The 22,398-nt window shown below is 37.3% G+C and overlaps 1 protein-coding gene across 14 annotated transcripts in view; it reads left to right on the top strand.

Moving 5' to 3' along the window:
- PPP1R21 (protein phosphatase 1 regulatory subunit 21) overlaps positions 1–22,398 on the top strand; it is a 27,779-nt gene extending 5,381 nt beyond the window's left edge. For 5 of the 14 annotated variants that reach the window (XM_015856927.2, XM_085542659.1, XM_085542658.1 and 2 more), the window contains 18 exons: positions 549–713; positions 809–867; positions 3,196–3,290; positions 5,282–5,334; positions 7,273–7,422; positions 10,334–10,435; positions 10,510–10,598; positions 11,283–11,419; positions 11,540–11,632; positions 13,347–13,474; positions 13,818–13,970; positions 14,757–14,849; positions 15,799–16,032; positions 16,974–17,009; positions 17,630–17,746; positions 18,582–18,680; positions 19,491–19,619; positions 21,173–22,398. In XM_015856927.2, coding sequence (XP_015712413.2) covers positions 549–713; positions 809–867; positions 3,196–3,290; positions 5,282–5,334; positions 7,273–7,422; positions 10,334–10,435; positions 10,510–10,598; positions 11,283–11,419; positions 11,540–11,632; positions 13,347–13,474; positions 13,818–13,970; positions 14,757–14,849; positions 15,799–16,032; positions 16,974–17,009; positions 17,630–17,746; positions 18,582–18,680; positions 19,491–19,619; positions 21,173–21,202 — 1,962 coding nt within the window. In that variant the 3' untranslated portion in view covers positions 21,203–22,398. Of the gene's footprint in view, positions 1–548; positions 714–808; positions 868–3,195; positions 3,291–5,281; positions 5,335–7,272; positions 7,423–7,799; positions 7,940–9,104; positions 9,176–10,333; positions 10,436–10,509; positions 10,599–11,282; positions 11,420–11,539; positions 11,633–13,346; positions 13,475–13,817; positions 13,971–14,756; positions 14,850–15,798; positions 16,033–16,938; positions 17,010–17,629; positions 17,747–18,581; positions 18,681–19,490; positions 19,620–21,172 lie in introns of those variants that run through there. The other 9 variants (XM_085542661.1, XM_085542662.1, XR_014944437.1 and 6 more) reach the window with 8 other exon arrangements.

Below are 22,398 nucleotides of genomic sequence, written 5' to 3'. Positions count from 1 at the left end.
GGCATTTAGTTGCATACAAAATAGTAGATTAGATCAGACTGTACTGCTTGTAAATATGTTCCTCTGTCAGACAAAGTATTTTGACTTCAGGTTCTTAAGACCATGTGTGAAATATTTCGTATAATGATGTTTTTAACACTTAAATTGGCTGTCACTGAAAGCTGAAAATCTACTGGAAGTAGTCATGCAGTTGGTACTGAGTTGGGAACTCTTAGATTCACTAACCGTTTTGGAGCTGCTTTGAAGCTTAATGTATTTTCTGCAAATTGCCATCACTGAGTCAAGGAGACATTTCACTTTGTTTTGAAAACATGAGCAGCAGACCTTGTGGTTCAAGTTTAATTTTTCAAAATTGCAACAGTAATATTTTAAGTGTTTGATGTTACGGATCTCAAGCAGAAAGTACTTGGCTCCTGAGCCTTCTTTTCCTGTAAACAACAACATAGACTTTTTGCTTGTACTTGTTTTGAACCTGAACATTACTGTAACTCAGAATGAGATTCTGCTGTGAAATGAAGCTTATGTGAGATCTTCTTTTCTTGCTTTAGTACTTTGAAGCAGATGAGCAGCATAAGCGTTTAGAAGCGGAGCTGAGAACTAAACTGGAAGTTCTGGAAGCTGATGCTGCCCAGCATCAAGCTGTGGTGGACAGCTTAACAAGGAAATACAAGGATACCATTGAAAAGCTGCAGAATGATAAATCCAAATTGGAAGTAAGAAGCTTTACTGTTATGTGATGAGTTTAAAAAGTATTGAAATGTTTTGCTTTGTCAGTAATTACATTGTGAGATTATCTTTTTGCATAAAGATCAAGTCTCAGACACTAGAAAGAGAAGCTAAGGACTGTAGGCTTCGAACCGAAGAATGGTAAGTGTTCTTATTTAATATAACGGCAACTTGATTTAAAAGATTAAGTTAATTACTTTTTAAGAGTAATAACATTAAAAAAAAAAAAAGTTATAAACAGAAGATATGAGGCAACAATGTATTATCTAGATGGTGCAGGTTTGACTTCTTAATTCTGCTGACCAGACAATCAGGTCCAGAGGCAGCTCTTACTGAGTGATTTTGTCTGCCAGAATGTTTTAGGTAGTTGTGAAGTAGATGAGTGCTTGTCATTTAACACTGTAAACTGTAAAGGAGCTCCTGAACTTGCATGAAACTAAGATTGGAGTTTATAAAAGCTGCACATGGGGGGGGGAGCAAACAACATACCTCAGAAAACTTATGTAAGATATACCAAGACAACCAACTACAGAGTTTTAAGAATTATAAGAATTACCTCTTGTACTTCCTGCCTTTTACCCCTCTCTCCCCTCCCCAATTGCCCCTTGAAGTGAAGCTTTTTCTCTAGGTAGAACATCAACTAGAGTATTTGAGGGCATTGGGTTTTTTTTTTTTGTTGTTGTTGTTGCTTTTTGGGTTTTTTTGCTCAACAATTCTATTGTTAGCTTAGAATATTCTTACTGTATTGAAGACAACTTGTACAAAATGGGAAGTTAAACTGAGGGCCAGATTCAGATCTTTATTGTAATGGATAAAATGCACAGTAATGCTCAGTGGTCAGATGAAGAACTTCCTTGCAGTAGTGATCTTGAAAATGTATCTGTTATTTTCGTAATACAAAGATACTTGAGTTTTACTAACTCTTATTAAACAATCCTTGGGAAGTCACTTATGAATGACTTAAAAGATGATGAAGGCTGTGTACTACTGCAGGTTGTTTGCAGTTTTGGGGGATTATTTTGAGATGTTTAAACAGAGAAAAGCATTGTCTTAATCTCCTTTTAATTTAAAGCATATTTGCTGTGTCTGACTGGGTAATTAATGTCACTGTAAGAAATTGTCTCTACCATTTAAGAAGGGAGACTCATAAAAATAAAGCCTGATACTTTTGATTTCAGCCATTATGTCCAGTTCTCAACAGACTGTTATTTTAATATTCCTTCATGGGAGCGCTGGTCTTGTATTTTCCCCAGCTTTTCAATGGAAGGGATCCATTTTCCTTTTAGATGAAGTCTTTGTCTGAGAAAGGCAAGGGTTATAATACTTGACAGTGTGCGTGCCTAGGAAATTAAAGCGCAAAGTGTAAAGCAAAATTTATCAAATTATTTATTAGCCATTCCTTTATATTATGAGAGGGGAAACATATGTATTTATACATATCTTTTTTTTTTTTCTGTCATGCTTAATGTTACTGTATTTTATACTATACAGTTTCTATGCAATTTTGGGTCTGTTCTTTAAGAAAGATCTTTCTTAATGTGTATGAGCTACTCACTGGGAAGTTTCTTCGTATATTGCTTGTCCATTTTGATTCTTCTTCTTCTCTGTCAGTCCTGATAAAATTCATTGTGTTTTAATGTTTTATTGAAAGAAAAAGCAAACTATTGCTTTGACACCTTCCTCCTACCCTCCAATATACATGCAGGAGTTCTAGATGTCAAACTGGAAACAAAACACTGAAGATTTTGAGGGCCTAAGTTTGGTGAGGTGTAGAATTCTGGTCTGAAAAATGCTCAGTAGTCTTTGTATGTAATGCTGGAATGGCTTACTGTTCATCTCTATCCTAGACGTATTAATAGTCATAACAACTCAGATTTGCCTCTCCGTATGCAATCAGATGCAAGTGAGGCAGATCTAGAGAAAAATTGCTTCAGAACGTTTCAGAACAATTTGCAAGATGTTGAGAGAACAAGTGCTATAGTAAAAATGCGTAAATACAGGACTTTGAAAGGCTCTCAAGATACTTCTAATGATGATTTGGCAATTTACTGAACTGTTACCATTTCACTACTTGTATGTTGAAATATCATATCCAGTGTAAGTTAGCTAACATAAAGGCCCTTTTGCACTCCCATTCAAATTTCAATAGGAAATAATATTTTCATACAGCACGCAATAACTGTGGAACTGAATAATAACGTAAAGATCAACTTTAAAGTAAATCGAGAATAGAATTTGGGATTTGCAGCATTTTGTTGCATCTTTCTATGCATTTGTTAATGATAAAAATACATTTGCATATTGTAAATGTGACATAAAGGAGAATGGATGACTCTTACTCTTCTGTTTTTGACCTCAGAGAGAGACGTATCCTGTGAGCTAAAGTGGTGGTTAACAGATTAACTTTTGAAGTTTTACAATGTATACACGTGTGCTTTTTTGTGTGTTTGTTTTTGTTCTGTTATTTAGTCAGCAACAGTTAAAGGATCTTCAAGCAGCTTTGGGCAGCAGACTGGAAGAATCCCTATGCATAATCAATGAAAAAGTACCTTTTAATGACACAAGTACGTATTACCTTGGTGTACGTTTTTTAGCCCTCTTTACTTTTGGGTATTCATCTGGAGGAAGTGCGCTTTTAAAACGCATTAGATATAAGAAGAGTTGGGCCATCAAAACAGGCACCTAGTGCTAATTGTAATTTGTATTCAGAAAGGTCCCTTCCAACCCAAACCATTTTATGATGACATTCATCTTTTTGTTTAGTGGTCTTAAATTTTCAAATATTATATATAAAATGAAAATTGAAACTTTAAAAGGCTTTTGAGCAACATACTGCTTGTGTTGCTTGGTGTTGACAGAATATTGTGCAAGATGAAAGCTTCTTCGCTTCTTTAGGTTTTCACCTCAAAGGATGTTACTGTCAATGTATGTAGTCCTATTAAACCATATACTAGTAGCTATGGAAATGTATTATTTAAATAATGATCTGTGCTCTGTGGGGAGTCCGTCACATTTCTCATCTCTGATTAGAAAACACTCAGCCTATTATTAATTCATCTTTTATCTCGGGCTTACTCATATTTTTAAAGAAAAGATACTTTGATTTTTGGAACAGGGACTTTTGACCTGAAGGACTATTTTAGTACCGAAATCAATACGTGCAAGATCAGTGTTGGGTGTTGTTTTCAATAGCTTGGAAATGAGGTTGTATTTAAGCATATGTCAGTCTCTACTCTTTTGGCAGTGAGAGTGGGAGGATCTGGAATAGTGAAAAAGCTGGTGTTGGTAAGATAGTTTGGAAAAGCAAAACTAGGCTGTTTGTTGTCTGTCTTATAGGTTTGATTGGTAGAAGATTTTATGTTTGATGAGGTTCTAAGCTCTGTGAAGGTTGTTCAGAATAGCCTTCCATCCTCTAACAGCTGTTCTGGCTGGGTGCTGCAGGGGTGAGCCATTCAGGTTCTGTGCTGGCAATCCTGTGAGTTTTGGCTTGGGAAAAAGAAATAGTTCCTTCTCTTTAGAAAACATTGACCCTCATGCAGCATAATATGTTTAGATATCAGTGCTTTGAGTTGATATCCATTTTATTTTATTTTTTTTCCCTATTCATTCCTCTCACACAGGGAGCTTTGCCTACTATCTTCTTGTTCATGCTTCTCTGGCTTCTTTGGCTGATATCTACAGGTGATTGTCCTTGTAGCAAGAGCTTTGGTGCAAGTAATTTATCTGCTTGCTCAACTGCTGTGATCACATAGCACACTTGCTTGTCTAGAAAATGCTGCAGGGATGGAAAGCTCCTGTGCAATAGAAGGGTGAGAGAAAGTTAGGAAATGTTTGTTTGCTATGGATTCCATTGTGAATAACAGGAAAAAAAAGAGAAGAGTAAGAAGTTGAGTTTTCTTTGTATTCCAGTTTAAACTCAAGTGGTGCTTATTGCATTTAATTGAGGATGGATCTGTTTCTCTTAAAGAACTTTAAGGCTTTGTAAGCTGTTCTCTGGGCACAAATATCCCTCTGCCTCTTTAAAATAAAAAGTGTGCTCATTTGTTGTTTGAATAATTGTTCCAGGTGCTCTGTAGCTGAAACAAAGCCAGAAATATATGGAGAGTAGGGCTTATTCTATGCTATCCACAGTTCATGTAGATACAGGAGCTTTTTAGAGCGCACGGACAGGGGGAAGAATAAGTCAATCTTATTTGACAGTTGTTGGGATGTGACTGAAATTTGAAGATCATCTTAAATTTTTAAGGATATTTTTAAAAAGGCTTCTCTTACATAGTAAAAAAAAAAACAAACAATAAAACTGCTTTTCTGTGCAAGATTTGTTTCCTATTAAATCAAGCTTTTAAAGGACAAACATAGAAATACTTCCTCTCCTCTTAGTCACTGTTCTTGAATAACAGTGATTAGTCCAACCTTATTAACTCAGTTCTTCCAATTTTTTGTTATTACTTATATGAACTATAATGTTACTGCAATGAAATTCCCATTCAAACTTCTGCATACCAATAAAAAACAAGTGTTTTAATAAGTACATATCTCAATTTCTGCCATGCAGGATCTAATCGGTACAACGCTCTGAATGTGCCATTGCACAACAGAAGATACCAGGTAAGCAGTTCTTGGGACTTCGTATATAAAGAAGTAACTTTCTACACAGGTGTGGATTAAAACCAGCCATTTTGGCAACCCGAAATAGCAGAAGGTGATCTGTTTTGCTTGGCACTCCAAGAAAAGTATCCACAAAGCCTCTGCAGTTCTTAAAGATGCTTTTCTCTTGGGTTATTAACACGTAACTCCTCATCTCACCCTGACCTAGACCTGGTTCATTAACCCCTGGATGGTGATTGTTGTTGGTTTTAATTCAATTGTACTTCTATAGGAAGAGTGCCAAAAAGGCTTAAATATTTCTTTAGTCAAAGCTGCATGAAATATTCTCCTTTTCAGTTACTGGAGCTCCAGAGAGTGTTTTAGTTTGAAAAGTGCATTTGTGTACACTAGAGTACTATGCTAGCTAATATTACTTGTCATTGCTTGTAATCCTTTCAAGGAATAAATCCTGTAATTCTGAGAGCTCTGTGAGGTTCATCCACACATTATGAAATACTTCTAGACTTTTTATTGCAGCCAAATTGCTCTTGATCATTTAACTCTTAGTAAATAACTTCAAACAGTTTGAGTTCATTACTGTAATATCACCAGCTTCCTCAAGAATGTGATTCGCTCTGTATTCAAAAATGCACCACAGTTCTATGTGAATTTCTACACATATCAGGGATTTAGCTGGAGAAAATGAGATCCTTTGATGTCAGTACTGACATTGCTGCTGTGCTATCAGTGAGGATGGACTCGACGAGGCAGAGGAGATGGTTGGTCGAACTTATATAACTAGAACCTTTGAGGTAGTTCATTCACATTTCTCTGTAGAAAGCTTTCAAATAGCTGCTTTTTTCTTTTCTTAGAGATATGTGTATAAGTGACCTTGTTCCTCATAAATCTGCTCTGAGAACTGGCAACCTGCTGCACAGTTCTGTGATGGAAATGGTCTTAATTCAGCCTGTTGCTGAGTACTAGGAAAAATCTGAATAGCTGCAGAGATCATCCTTTTACTGTTGTGTGGCTGTGCTCTGTGAGAGAACTTCACATTTAATGATCTACAATCTTGAAAATGTTCTGGGCCAGAATTTTATGACTCTTTGCCATTCTATTGTAGAAGTGCTGGCTGCAGCATAAAGGACAGCAAAAAAAATATAGTGGTCTGCTTTCCTGCCTTGCATAATTAATCAACATGCATGAAACGAGTATAACTACTATATTGTTTGCCCTCTAAACCTGATCCATGGTTTAGATTCAATTCATTTAATACTTCATTGGAATATTACCAGCTCAGTGCCAAGGAATAGTTCATTCTTGCTTGCACTGTCATACTGTTCTGTCTTTTATATCCACAATAGAACATGGTTTTCTTCTTCATTGCCTTTGGGTTTTTTTGGACTGCCCAATTTTGAATTTGTTTCTCAGATACCTTCCTACCACAGTAAAGGTAAAGAACAGCCTAATGAAAATAGCAGCTCAGTTCTGTCCAGGTGGGAGAATCGAGTGCTACTGAACAGAATAAGCAGGCACTTTTTATTCATTTATCCTGTTGTTTTTTCACTACTAGTTAAGCTTCCTTAAAGTCATTAAAAACTTCTCACTGTTGCCATGCTTACAGAACTGAGCTGTCATCAGTAATCAATCTGTTAATCTTTAGAAGTCTATCATTATAATAACTGCCATAGTTCTTATGACCCATGGTTTGAGCAGTAGAGCAAAAAGCAAGCATCGTTGTTGTATGGAATGAACTTCATCAAAGAAAAGCATGCACATCTAAATTGTGTTGTAGCATATGAAAAGTGTTTTATAATAAGTTATAAACAATTACTGTTGTGTTTTAGGTTGAACTATTAGGAAAGAAGTCATAGCATTTTTCTTGTACCTAAACACAGAATGTCTTTTGTATTTAAGTAGGTTCATGTCATGCAGTCATTTTTGTAACTGTTTTCACAGCTCAAGTTGCGAGACCTTGCTGGCCAGGCATTGTCTTTTGTGCAAGAAATTGTAACAGCTCTTCTGAATTTTCATACATACACTGAGCAGAGGGTCCAGATCTTCCCCATTGATTCTGCAACGGACACTATATCACCATTAAATCAGAAGGTAAAATTTTCTGATTACAGCTATGTGTATATTCAGTTAAATGGACTTTCCTGAGTGCATAATCTTAGTCATGGAGACTTCTACCACCTTTACTGGAAAGATGTAAATGTGTTCCTGAGAGGCAAGCTCTCTTGCATGAGAGGTCTCTTCTGCTGGGTGGATTGTTCATGTGCAAAAGGATGGTTGCAAAGAATCCTTTCCCTCTATGCCTTTTTGAAAATAACAGCATGAAGAGCAGCAGCATGGTCATCAAATCAAAGCTTTGCTTTTGAAATGTTAAATGGAAGTGCGTTGTTGAAGAGATCAGCTGAGTTTCACGAAGAGGGTGGTGACGCCCTGGAACAGGTTGCCCAAGGAGGTTGTGGATACCCCATCCCTGGAGGCATTCAAGGCCAGGCTGGATGTGGCTCTGGGCTGCCCCATCTGGTGGTTGGCAACCCTGCACGTAGCAGGGGGGTTGAAACTTGGATGGTCACTGTGGTCCTTTTCAACTCAGGCCATTCTGTGATGACTTCAGGTATGCTGACATTGAGAAACCTGACCTAAGTCTTTCACAAATCAATGGGACGATTTCTTAGAGTATATTCCAGAGTTCTCAAGTTTGATCTTCTGTGTTTTTCTTTCTGTGCCATGAAGCATAGATAATAATTTTATGCACAGATATTTGTGCAGGAGGTCTATATTATGTATGCTATGGAATAAAACTGCTTTAATATCTGAGTTGTTAAGTAGCCTCAGTGGACAAACATGCATCAAAGTTGCTAGATAACCCAGTGTTTTGTGATTCAACTGATGATTTCAGCTTAGTAGTTTGTATGGCTCAGGCTTTGAAAATCTTTCATTGAATGGCCGTAACACCCGTAGGAGCAAATGTAAACTGTTGCAAAACTTTTCTGTTCTTGGGAGGACCTCCTTCAGTCTCCTTACAAGGACCAAATATGTTTTTGGGGATATTTATCAGCTAGAGAAATCCTATTCAATATATTTTCTCAATCCTTTTACCTATATAATCAAGAATAAGCTTTTCCAGAGGTTCAGCATAGATCTTAGTTTGAGAATGGTATATTCTTGTTTCACTAATAATACTCTGAATGGCACATCCTTCTTCTAAGAATGGAGAGATTTTATCTTTCAAGTTCTTTGGAGCAGAAACTGTCTCTCCTTGTTTATGTGGCCTCCTGTGGTGATGGGAGTCCACAGACACTACTGCCCTTTGCCCTGGTCAGCTAAATTGGGTTTCATAGACAGCGTTTCTCATGCATGTTTTTGTCTTAATGTCCTAATCAGCAGTTCTTTGTTTTTCAGCAGAGAAAAATGCTTTCACACAGCTGAAAGATGCAACTTAATCACAACTCTAATCTGATTCTCTCTAGACAGTTGTTTAGGTTTTGTCGTCACAAATTCTCTTGTAGCCTACCTTTATTCTTGTATGTTTATGACCTAAATGCTTTAGTGCATTCTACCTCACAGCTTTCGTGATGATTTCCCAGCAAGAAGTTCTCTTTTGTCACTCACTGAAGCTGCTGTTGCTCCTGTATCTTCAGTTAACATACATAGTTGCTTGTCAGCTATTCTCCATGTGGTCTTAGCTTCTCTGCTGAGTGCTTCAGAAACCTCCTTTAATGAGACAAGTATGCAGTGACTTAGCACACTCGCGCTGATCTGTTTTTCCCCAACTCCAGGTCTTGTCTGGCGCTTTCAAGCTATTTTCCCCACCAGACACTCAAAATAGATGCGGACAATTCCTTTCCAGGTTCAAGTATTCCTTTTCTCCTTAAGCATTGGATTGCTGGTTTCTGCTGGGGCTTCAGCATTGTGTCAGATAATTCCGGTCCTCTTCCTTGCAACACAAGGCAGGAGCTTTCTGCATGTGGCACATTTTTCTTTAGATTTAGGAACTGACTGTAATTCCATCCAGATTTATGCATGTGTGCATAAGAGCTTGGCATCTCTTCTTGTTAACACTGTGTTACTGCTGCGTAATAATAACAATAAGAAAAACTTCTTGTACCCTATTTGCCTGGGATCTTCACTTACTGTTGTAGTATAAATAACCAAAGGTGAAAGTATCTTTCTGTGGGGTAAATTGTGATCACCAGTATCAGTTGTGGAAAAGGTTCTGTAATACTATGATACATATATCTACTTTGAAGAGCTTGAGTGAATACTATCGTTTTATGGCTTACTGATTTGAAGGATAAGTTAGCCATAAAAATTATTTAAGCGCATTTTAGGAAAGATGGGCAATGTAACGAGGCCAAAGTTTCAGGATTTCTCTTAACTGTCACATTTGCTGACAGCAGCCATTCCCCCTTTGCTCAGTTACCCCTCTGTCTTTTGCACTGACATAAGCATACTTTTACCCACATAGAAGACTGGACTGAAAACATACAATATTAACTTACATCTCTCTTGCTGTCAGCTCTAACTCAGTTCAGTTCTTCACTACTTTGCACAGCAGAACTTTTGAAATGCTTGTGCTGATTAATAGTACAAGAGCTGATAAGAGAATAGTAGCTGGGAGGAAGGTGTCACAGCTTGTTTTGGTGACATGGTGCATGGATCTAGTCTTAATTTGACATACTTGAGCAAGTAACACAAAGTTTTTTATAGTCAGAAACCCAGGTGTACTGTGCATGACAGGTATAGGGAGATAAGGAGATGTGGCAAGGTTATACATGGGAGGGGTTTGCCCAGATTTCCATTACTGTCTTTGCTTTCCCTCAAGGTATGTGTTTGTGTGCGATGTGGAGAAGGGGGCTGTACATCACTTGATTTTATTTTATTAATAGTGTCCTGGGGATCATTTAAAGTGATAGATACTGTGTTAAAATGGACTTTTCTATTGTTCAATGTGAAACAGTTTGAGAGTCTTCAGCAAGCACCATCTCAAATATCTCTCTGTACTCAGTTCTCACAGTATCTTCATGAAAACGCTTTATATGTTCGCCCTCTGGAGGAAGGAATGCTTCAGTTGTTTGAGAGTATTACAGAAGATACAGTGACAGTCCTGGTAAGATTTCTTACTTTTGGTATTGGAAAAAGACTTCTACAGAGCAGAAGTACTTACGTTGTTTTTCTTTCCAGGAAACAACTGTGAAATTGAAGGCCTTTTCAGAACATTTAGCTTCATACTTATGCTTTTTAAGAAAGATTCTTCCTTATCAGTTAAAAAGGTACTTCCAGTTTAATAGATCAAATTGAAGGGGCACTGTCAGATTTGCAACATTTGCGATGTCTACAACTCAAATATTAAGTCAAACCTTAAAGCACCTTAGACTAAAAGGCAGGAGTTTTCTTTGCATACTGTTTTTTGAGCCTTTAGGTTATGCTTTTTCATGTTTTGTCATTTTTTCCAGTAGGCATTAGAAATGAACCAGTATATTTTGAAACTTTTCCCCTTGAAGATGTAGCTTTAATAAAAGCTGTACAGACTTTAATTGTGTTACTCAGTAGTATTGATACTATTCAGGATACTATTATATACTGAAACTGTTGATTTCTTGGGCCTGTCTGAAGGTTTTTGTTATTCTGTATGTATAGCAAAACTTGGATGCACATCCCTTCTCTAGTGAAAATACGTGCTTCTGAGTGGGTCAAAGGGAGGTACTTTGTCAGTGCAAAGGAAGACTTAAAAAGAGGATTTGGGTTAGGAAGAGAATTTTTTATGATTTCTTTGCACCTTTGATTTGCAACTCTAAGTTGACTTTTGTAAAATAACCTCTTTCAATTGCTAGTCCAAAGAAGCAATTGATATAACTACCTATCTACACCCAATATCTTCAAAGCCTTATGTAAGATATTTGCTGATTTGGTGGTTTTTTTTTTTGTGTGTGTGTGTTTAAAAATCATATTCCTAGTTTGGAAGAAGAGTGTGAGTCTTCTCTTTGCACAGCTGCTTTAAAAGCTAGAAATATGGAGCTACACAGAGATGTGAAGAGGCTGACAGCGATCTTTGAGAAGCTGCACACATATGTTAGTCTTCTTGCTTTACCAAGTAAGTGCCAGTTGGGCTCAGTTGCTTTGAGTCTAGGAGGAACTAGTGTTAGATTTTTAGAGGTAACATTTTCATTAATGATAGTTCTGACATTTTTCTCCTTTTCCATGGTACTTCTAGGTACGAAACCAGAAGGGCTACTGCGAACAAATTACAGCTTGGTGTTTACAAACATTGCTGCAAGCCTTCATGGGTCTCATGACATCCTAAAAGGTGAGGCTACATGAGTAGTGATAGGTTTCAGTTTTCATCCTTAGTCTTTCAACACAGCAGATGTGGGCTTTCTCTGTTACAATGTTAAATGTGTAGTACATAGTAAATCTGATTTGTTTTGCCTTTTTGTCAGGATGACAGGTTTTTGTCATCCACAAATGTTCTTTGCTACTCTGTTCTGTTAGCTTAGTTCTCATGAGTTTTTGGAACATTAAATTGTGATGCTCTAGACCTTCCAGACCTTCCAAACCTTAGTTTCTGAATTGTATTGTTGTAATTGAACGTATACAGAGTAGAATGTTATAAATATATGTATTCCTTAGTTACATAATGTTGACCGGACACTACCATCAAAATGGAAGTTCTTTTAGATTTCAAGTTGATTACTCTTTTTTAACATGACAGTATAGCCATGATGAGGAAGTTAGTTTCACAATTGAAGCAGAACTTCTTCCTTCTAAATGGCCTACTCTCCTTTTATATAAAGGACATAGATGTTACATTTCTAGTGGAGAACTGCTTGGTTAACACTCAAGGAGTTTTAAATAATAATGTTTCCATATATCATGTAACATCTGTTCCTGTGAAGCTATTTTGGGAAGAGTGATTATTATAGTTGAATTGGTTTGATAGCAGTCAGCTGTATAAAAGTTAAGGTCTTAATTGAAACAAGGTGTTTTGGGTTCTTTTGATCTGTTAGTAATAAAGTCAATAGTACTACTTAATGTTATAGATTCTTTGGTTTAAGTAAATGATTACATCTGAGATTTGTAGGTCAAACACAATGAATTACTAAGCCAGATAGTACGGCAGCATAGATAAGTCTGATATGTTCCTTCTGCCTCTTAGTATGGTTTCTCTAATGTAACGTCAGCTTAATAAAAGAAGTAAAGAAGACTGAGAAAGTACTGAAGAAAACTGTCAGAACTCATCATAACTCATCATCAGAACTATTTAGCAACGGAAACATTGTGACACCTCAGACTCCCATATTAGAGAATTCTTGATGTGTAGTTTCTCTCTACCTTCCCTAACCCAAATGTAACTCCAGTTCTCAAGTTTGCATTAGATTAAAACTTCTAGTGCTAGTGACTTGAGATTTCTCATTTTTGCAGCTGCAAAACATTTAGTTGTGAAACTAATGATTCTTTGTAAATTACTTTCAGAAAGTTCTTTGTGTGGTGGTGATGTTCTTTGTTTGTTCCCCCACCCTCAGAAGACTATTCTGGTCAGTTTTGCATGAAAGAAGTTTAGAATACCTCCTCTTCTGCTGTTTAGTTCTGGCAGCCTTTTAGATTTGCTCTGACAATTAAAATACCCTATCCTTTTAAGTTGCATAAGCTTCAGACTTAGAATTGTTAGTAACGTGTTATATCTATCTCCTGTGTCCTGGTGTAAGTATGTGGAAGTGGAAAATATACTTTGGAAATGAAGTGCTAGTTCAGAGGGAGCTTGTTTTCCCTGTATAGTTATGGTTTTTGGGATACAGAGCACACTTAAATGTGTTTCTGTATTCTGCCATCTGTAACAGACACAATGTCTATTCTAATCAAGAATCTATGGCAATCTACCGAACGACTAAAAGTATCCAGACTAAACATTTGTTCCACTGAAGCAGGAAAAGTATTTAAAGTTCAACATCACAAGCTGAAGTTGGAAATGGTCACTTAAATAGACAAAAACCTAAATTACATGAATGTTTCTGTTTTTCTAGACATTTCCAAGCACTACAGTCAAAAAGCTACATTAGAACAAGATGTTCCAACTGCCACACAGAAGCTTATAACTACAAATGACTGTATTTTGTCCTCCATTTTGTCTTTAACAAATGGAGTAGGCAAGGTAACGGAAACTTTTGTTTGAGTATAAAACCACAATTTGAGCATTTATTTTATTTTATTTTTTGCTTTTTCTTTAATAAAAAAAAAATAAATGATTTGAGAGAGATAAATGTCTTTGATACTCCTAACTATATTCAGACTTAATCTAAGGTATTTCTGTGCTGTATGTTAAAAACAGTAGGCTTTAATAGTAGGTACTGTGAGAGGATGTTTTGCCTTAGTGAGGTCTGAGCATGTGGAGTCCAGTTTCACTAAGTGCTTTTCCTTCTCCTGGGAGTGGAAGTGCTCTGACAAGTCATCCTGTTCAACTTAATTCAAACAGTGACTTCTCTTGGTATGTCTAGATTGCTTCGTTCTTTAGCAACAACTTGGATCACTTCACTTCTTCGCTGAGTTATGGCTCAAAGGGAGGAACAGAGTTCGTCAGCCCTCTTTCAGCGGAGTGTATGCTGCAGTACAAGAAAAAGGCTGTTGCCTATATGAAGTCTCTGAAGAAGGTTTGTTCCGTTCACATGCTTGCACAGAAAGCGTTATTGACTTGCTCTTCATTTATATCAAAGAGAATACAAGTCATTGGTTTCCAGTATTTGGGAAGGATTTTTCTCCATGAGGGTGTTTGGCAGAGAAAATGGGGCCCGTAGAGAAATAATGCTATTGAAGAAATCTGAGAGCATAGTTTCTCTCAAATCTGATGGTACAAGTTGGTTCTGCTGTTACCCATTTCCATGAGCAATTTCTGCACTGAGAAGGGTCCTGAGCTGACCTGATTACTGATTTAACCTTCCTCCCATATTCATCAGGAATGTGAAGTGAGTGACATCATTTTTATATTCGCATTCACTGGAAGACAGTTGAGATCCAATGAAGAAACCAGATGTTAGGAAATAAGTATGATAGAGAAAATATGCTGAACTGAAAGACTGAACGCTTCTAAACCCCCTGCAGTTCCTATGAAAATTAAAGTCTAAGTGATGATGTTTGTGTACTTAAGGGTCATCACTGCTCCCCTTTGATGTTCTGATATCTGTCAAGTGGACCTAAAGATGCATTTGATCACTAAGTAGCACATAGTTTTCTTAGCACCTTTTAATTAAGTGTGCATTTTTATAGGGAGTCGGTGGGTTTTTTGAGTTGGAACTTTATTTTTTCTACTGGTTGGTAAACAACTGGAAAATGTTTTTCTTCTCTCTAGTAAAGTAAAGAGGGTACTAAGAAAATAATGTAGAATGCTTATTCTGATTTACTGTGAAATGTGTTTTGAGGTTTTATCTGCCCTTCTGCAGCCTTGTGCAGATTCAGTGCCTTATGAGGAGGCTTTGGCCAATCGCAGAGTTCTTCTGAGTTCCACAGAAAGTAGAGAAGGTCTCGCACAACAGGTATTCTGGTATACATTTTACTTACATGTTTAGTAATGCATTTATAAAGGCAAAGTAGTATTGAATAGTCAACCTGTGTGTGGTTTTGTATGTAAACAGAAATTCTGAGCCTTAAAATAGGACTCTAGATATCTTATTTACAATTCTGAGTGTATAAGAGTGCAAACTGTTTTAATGCTGTTTTAAATGGGTTTTCTTGGACTATGCAGGATTAATGAACACTGGTTAATAGCGACAACTTTTTTAGAGTATATTAAATAGGTCGTATTTCTATCATTCTTGAAGTATGTGTTTGTTTTTTTCTTGGAAGGTGAGGCAAAGAGAGATTAAGTGGTGGTTAGAAGGTCTATACAGTCAGTCTGTCTCTTGAGTGAGACCGATGTACTGACTAAAACTTAGCTATTAGCTTGAGTGTTCATGCTATGCATGTGGCCTTGAACTTCTACAGAAGAAAGACTTCAGTGTTTTTGTAATAACCCAGTCAGAGCGTATTAGTTGAGATGAGATGTCTTCAAATATAAGCTATCCCTCCACACATTTCTATTATATTCCTTAGCTTTCCTATCTGGACAAGTTGGGGTTTCAGTATGTTTGAGTGGAATGTTTGGGAAGAGCAGGATAGTGTTTGACTTGTTTGCAGATAACAAGGCAATGCTGGTGCCAGGCATACATCTTTCAGGCTTTCATGAGTTTCTTCTAACTTCTGCCTGCTCTGATTTTCATCTGATTTGCCATGGCTCTTTAAGCAGCAATTGGTTAAGCTTTGTTTCAGACTAACGGAGCAGTTGAGTCATGTTTGATACACTATCACAGTTAGGCCTATAGAGAGCAGCCTACTACTTACTAGCTCAACTGTATAATAGTTTAAAATAATACTGTCTTCAAACATCTCCAGGAGGGTATTTGTCCCTCTGTTCAGTAACATGCTCTGTGAACTTCCATCCAAAAGGTCCAGCAGAGTTTGGAGAAGATTGCAAAACTTGAACAAGAAAAAGAGCACTGGATGCTGGAGGCCCAGCTAGCAAAAATAAAACTAGAGAAGGAAAACCAAAAGCTGAAGAACTCTCTTAGTGGACATTTAGCTGAAACTGTACAAGAGCGTTCTGTTTTAACAAATATAGCTGAACAAAAGGAGGAAACCACAGAGAAGAATCAGAGGGAGCCTATCAAAAGTGCTAGTCTGGTAAGTGGCTTCTTACTTCAATAGAGAAAAACAGGGTAGTTGACAGTAGAACTATTTGATCAGTGGAACAGTGATATTGAAAGCTTTCTGATGTTGAAATGCAGCCACACTTAAGCTCATGATTTGCAAAGCTGCTTACTGATACTTCCCTCAGAGTCTGGAGCTTCTTGACTTTAGAGGCTTTTCTACCTTGATGTAGATAAAATCATTTAGGTTGGAAAAGATTTGATCTATAAGGTCATCATGTCCAACTGGTTTTGAAATGACCTGTCATGTTAAGTTTGATCCTTTAGGAGTTTAAGGAGAACGTCTTTTTCTAGTTGCTGCTTTCTGTATCTGGTAGGTCAGCAAATCATGTAAACATTGCCCATAGACATAAATCTGTAGCCCTGTTCAGGTCAAGGAGAACATGCAAGAAATGCCTTCATAAAGGGTCAGACTTGAAACTAGTTATTTATATACAACTCAGCTAGAGTTTTGTGAGTACATGAAACTGAGCTGTCAGTGTAATTTATTAATCAAACTGCAGAGAAAAGAATTCAGAAGGTATTCAAGATGGATCCAAGATGGATTTCCTTGCTCTTGAAGCTGGGTAATTAAGAGGCATCTCAGTACACTGAAGCACTAATTTTCATGTGTGTGTAATCTAGAAGCTGTATAATCAGATAAAAAAAAAAACAAAACTAGATCTTGTTTGATTTCATTGCTATTACCCTGTAAACATCCTAACATGTAGAAGGGATATTTATTACTTGGAGAGTTGGAGTCACCTTCAATTCTGCTCAAGGCGTTGATGTGCACTACCCTTGCTTATGTTGTAGGTAGAGATGCTTAAATGTGGTTCAAACAAAAACAAATTCTCGTGACAGCTAGAAGTCCTTTAATGATTGATGTCTGTTTTTGCAGTTCTCACTACATGCATATTGTCTTTCTTGTTTTAGATTGGGATGTTGACTATAACTACTGATGATGAGAAGGTAACCTCTTTTAAATGTATCTAGTAAATATTTAAGACTTAACGTTATTGCAAAGGTGTAATTTACTATTGAAACTCAATAGTAGGGCTCAACTGCTCTGTATTTAACACATAAGTACAGGCTGTCCCAAACCAGAAGGTTTTCTGAAAGAAACATAGGACAAGCTCAGAAAAAACGTCAACAGCAAAACAAAAATGTATCGTATCTTCAATGGTCTTGTAGAGCATATGACATTAGTTGCAGTTCTTACAGTTTGGTAGCTTCTGATACATAGTTATGCAGAAGTGTTATTCCTTGAAGGGAAAAACCAGTACATGTTTGGGGTTTTTTAAGTTGGTACAATGAGCTTACTTCTGCAATGGGTTTTCATCTTCATCAGACTTAATACTTTAAATTAAGCAAACCACTCACATCCTTGGTCCTTAAAGGAAGTATGACACTAAGAGGTGATGTCAGTTGATCTGACCTCCTGTCATTTGTTGTGATTTAGGGGAATAAATGCTTTTGAATATGACAGGTAGGCCTCAGTACGGGAGGGGATTCAGTGTAGAGGACAGTGTTGGGGTGCAAGTATTCAGTCTATTAAAACAAAAAGTTAAACAGTCACTTATGTTTATCAGGTTCCAGATGTTGAATCTCGTGAAGACTTGATTAAAAAACACTATATGGCAAGAATAGCGGAACTTACGTCCCATCTACAGCTTGCTGACAGCAAATCAGTACACTTCCATGCAGAGGTAAGGATACAGTCATGTTTGTACTAAAAACAGTAAATCCCCTTTTGAATTTTCCATGAGCAAGTGTTAAATCTATGGTGCACGTTCCAGGTAAAATGTATTTCTCCACTACATCTTTTGGCTGTAGTCTTGTATGCGTAGAAGTGGATGCTGTAGAAAGACTTTAAACAACAAGAGGAAAGATGTCACCCAGTAAGGCTAAAAAAGCTTAAGAATTAAAATGTGTATCATGTATTGATCTGTTGATATAAATTGAAATGTCTGGCTTTAGTTATCAGCCTATTTTTGGCTTCATCTTAAAGTGATGCTGAGAACATTCAATAGTACTTGAATGTATCATGAAGTAATGAAAATAGCTCTCCTGAGAATCTTTTTTTGTACTTCAGAATTAACAAAATAATTCATAGTCTCTTTAGCTTCCTCTTCATTTCAGGTCAAGAAGTAATTCTTGTACATAGTGACTATTTCTCGAGGAATTAACAGAAACCTCTTAAAATTAGTTCTTGATAGTGGATGACATAGTAAGCCATCTTTGTGTGATACTTGAGTAATGTATGAAGTGAGATGTTTGTGTTGCTTCTATGAAGTATTATCTTGGCTGTTATGTGGTGAAAACAGAAGACTTAATATGGGAATTCTGTAAAATAAAAGCAAGTTTACTGTTAATTATTTCATTATCTCTGTATTTAAAACTGTGCGGATTCTGAGTAAGTTTCTTGGTATCTGAGGATTATAGAAAGATGGAAACACTCAAAGCATTCAGTTAAAGATGGCATTAGACAACAGTTTGGGACTAACTTTCTTCCCTTCTGCCTCCCCTATCCTGCTCTGCCAGTGTCGAGCGCTTGTCAAAAGGCTGTCTTTAGCAGAGAAGTCCAAGGAATCACTCACAGAAGAGCTGAAACTAGCTAGTCAAAGCATCAGTAGATTACAGGCAAGTAAAATATTAAGTGATGTAATAGTTGTGCTTGTTAAGGTAATTGTGTGTTCAGGGGAAGGTGAAGAAGGAAAAGACCTCCAAGCTACAGTTGTGCTTTTTAGGTCCTTAGCAATATGATATGAAAAATAGCGGTATGTGAAGAATGGGTGGAAATAATACACTTGAAGTGGAAGATCCTCACAAGGAAATGGTTGCAGTAGCCAAGCCTGTGTTTTTAGTCCATTGTCAAGGCTGCTTTATAAAAAAATGGATTGTGTTAGCCTTGTTTCTCTCTGTGAGGGGAGGATTACTTAAATATCCAGGTAGTGTATATACGTGTATTTAAACCATTCATTTGTGTTGAGTGTGTCTCTTCCCCTCCCCATCCTCTCTGTATTAATGGTCAGTATCTGGTTGTTGCTATGTTCTTGTAATGCACAGGATCCTTCCAAATCTTTAATTCTAGAGATGTAGTCACACTGCAAATGCATGTGGTTTTCTGGCTCCTTGAGCTTCATCTGCCACACTTGTTCATGTATATGTGGTGTTTTAACCACCTGACTAGAAGTGATGTTGGGAAATGCAGCTGTTCAACTTTCATGAAAGCTATAAAGAGCTGGAAAAGTTATAAAGGAAACCAACCAAAATTAATACAATACAGGAATCTTCAGGTGAAAGTGGGTCATGGATGTTTCAGTGGTGTGGCTTAGTTGCATTTACCTTGTGGAAGAGATGGTACCAACTGGCAAAGCAGCCATTTTCTTACATGGAACAAAGGCTTCAATCTTCTGACTCCTTTTGTTTGTGTTTTTTTTTTTTCTCTAGGATGAGTTGATGACGACAAAGAGAAGTTATGAGGATCAGTTAAGTATGATGAGTGACCATCTCTGCAGTATGAATGAGACTCTAACTAAACAAAGGGAAGAAATTGACACACTAAAGATGACTAGTAAGGTAAGTTGCCAGGTGCTGACACTAGATGCTGGCCATAGATGGGAGATCTGTGGTTACCTTTGCCATGATTGCAGTAACACCCTTTCACAAATCAGTCCACAAGCTTTGACTCCTATTCTGGGTCAGCTGGAAAGAAAACTCGAAGTCTGGTCACGTACATTGTCTTGTGCTTTCATCCTACTTGCTGCTACTCAGTTCTTGGCAGTTTTCTTCCTCCTCTGTTTTGTTTCCATACACTGGATCATCTGTTTCTTTCATGTAGGAATGAAAAACTTGCCAGGTATTTCATTCTGTGAACTTTCTTAAACCACTCTTGAGCTTTTCCTAAGTGAGGAGCCATCCATTTACCCAGAGGCAAGGTTTTCCACTTTACTTTAATGATGAAAAAAGTGGAAGTGTGCTGTTGAGAACAGTGGGAGCTTACACTGTGGTATATCCCCTCCCAAAGGTTCTGGGAGGAAATATACCTTGTGAAGGTCTTTATCTTTCATGCATTTTATTATGAAATGAATAATCCTCCTTAACTGCAGAATGCATGGAAGCAGGTTTCACCGAGGGAAGGAGAAATCCATGCTTAGATTAGAGCTCCTTTACAGTGATTTGATCTATTTATTTATTTTAATGGGAGGCTTTTCTTCCAAGTTCTTCTTCAGATGTTCAAGCTTTAAAGTTGACACCATGCTCTTTAGGCCTATTTCTTAGTGTGTGAGCTCTTAGCATTTCATGTTGTTGTAAAACGTTAAAAGATATACAGAACATAAAATGCTTTGTGGATTTTTCACTTGTCATAATTTCAAACCTTGAAAGGATACGCTGTCTTTAAGGAAGGAACTTTTAATTTCCCAACTTGTTTTTTTTCACACTTGTTTTCTGCATCTGCAGATGCTACCAGGCATAGAAAACAACTCCATTGAAAGTGATGTAGTTCAAAGCCATTACTGTTTGAACAGACTTGTTGGTTAGGTTTAAAAACAAATGTTATCCTAAGCAAAGTGTTGACCGCCAGCAAGAAGCTACTGCATGTTTGCGTTATGGAGTTGTTGGAAGTCAGATGTAGGAAAGTTGTTGTAGAACAAATCCTTTTCTCAGCCAGGAATGTTCTGTTAACTCCAAGCTAAAGTTGAATTTGTTTTGGAACAAAATGTTAGGGTGGAGGATAATTGCCTCACATTGATTCTATACGGTTTATATTTGAAATACCACTCAGGGTCAAATTAGGATTGGACCTGCCTTTGGTCTGTTTTGCAATGTGAATGGTGTTAATACAGTTGAGTGTTGTGGGGTGCAACTCCAACATCTTTTTTCCATGATTTTTGATTAAAGTAAGATTCTCTTGTGCTTGTTTGGAAGCTCTGTTGCTTTCCTGTGTTATGCCTATAAGCACAGAAGGATTTTGAAAGCAGGTACCTGCAGGCACTACTGTTTATCTTCAGCTTTACTGTGTTCCTTTGCTTGCTGTTGGCATAGATTGTCAGACCCTGGGTTGTACATTTCCTGTATAGATGTTTTTAGGTGAATTATATATTGTGTTTACTGCTTTCTTCATGTTGCAGGGGAACTCTAAAAAGAACAAAACCCGATAGCTCCCAGCTCATCAGCTGGCTGTGGTGCGGAGGCTGCTGCTGAAGAGTGCGGATACTGTCAGGTGCCTGTTGTTACGGAAAGCAGGGTGGTGTGGGGTCTTGTACGAACTGATTTGGTGCTGTACATGGCTTTAAAATATTTAGCACTTCCAGCAGATAGAACTTGGTGTTGTCTCTAAACCAGGACACGTACACTCTGTGGATAATTTGTAATTACATTCAGTTTTTACTGTGCACTTTTTAAAACTGGGTTTTAATTTCCTGTAATAACTCCAGCTTTTGTATGTTTTTCAAAGATGATGATGCATTAAGAAATTCGGTATCAGTGCAGTAGGTGTCTGTTTCTGAGTTACGTTAAACTGTCAGCAGCTGTATGTTCAGTTCTTGCTAATGACAGTTTAAAGATTCATTTGGAAACTTCGGCCACGTGAGCTGTGCAGCTACTGTTAATGTACTCCTGCCCTCTGAAATCAATCCAAGCGTGTCTTTAAATGATTTCTCTAAATTCCCATGGATAAGTGGGATCGTTCTTCATCCCCATCCCTGTTCCCCCCTTTTCTTTTGTTAGATTGCAATAGTGGAAACTCATGCTACTTGTATTTGGCACTTTGGATTTTGAAATAAAGAGCACAAATAGCTGAACTGGGAAACTTCTCTGAAATTGCTTTGAGCCCTAATTATGGCATTTTGTATACACGTGTGTATATATTCTGGTTGAAATAGCTGTTAAAAGCTATAGGAAAATGTGAACGTAATTTTGCCCCAGAAGAGTGAAGCAATATGTGTGTGTGTAGAATAGATTAGCTTACTGTGCTCTCTTACAAAATGAAGAATATAAAATACGTAGAACATTGAAACACTGAATTTGCGAAAGGTCCCTCATAGGGTTATTCCGGATGGGTCGGCTGTGGAGCTGCACGTGGCTTTTCTTGTGCTCTGGGAAGCTTGTGATCTCTTGGCCTCTCAAGACTCTGGAAGTGAAGTCTAATAACACACGGTTTCATGACATCTGACTTTCTTTTTTTTTTTAAAAAAAAAAAACAAACAGATGTTGTGCTGCTCCACACTTCACACTGATCACTCATCTTCTGTTCCATAACTTGCATTGTGGCACTTAGTTGTCCCATAAGGGTTTACTCTGATATCAGCTCTGTCAATGTGTTATCGATATGTAACAATAAAATCAACTGAACAAA

The sequence above is a fragment of the Coturnix japonica genome, chromosome 3 (genome assembly GCF_054131305.1).
Source record: "Coturnix japonica strain WE chromosome 3, WE-NBRP24, whole genome shotgun sequence".
In the NCBI taxonomy this organism is placed as follows: Eukaryota; Metazoa; Chordata; class Aves; order Galliformes; family Phasianidae; genus Coturnix; species Coturnix japonica.
This window is presented reverse-complemented; position numbering and strand designations above follow the sequence as displayed.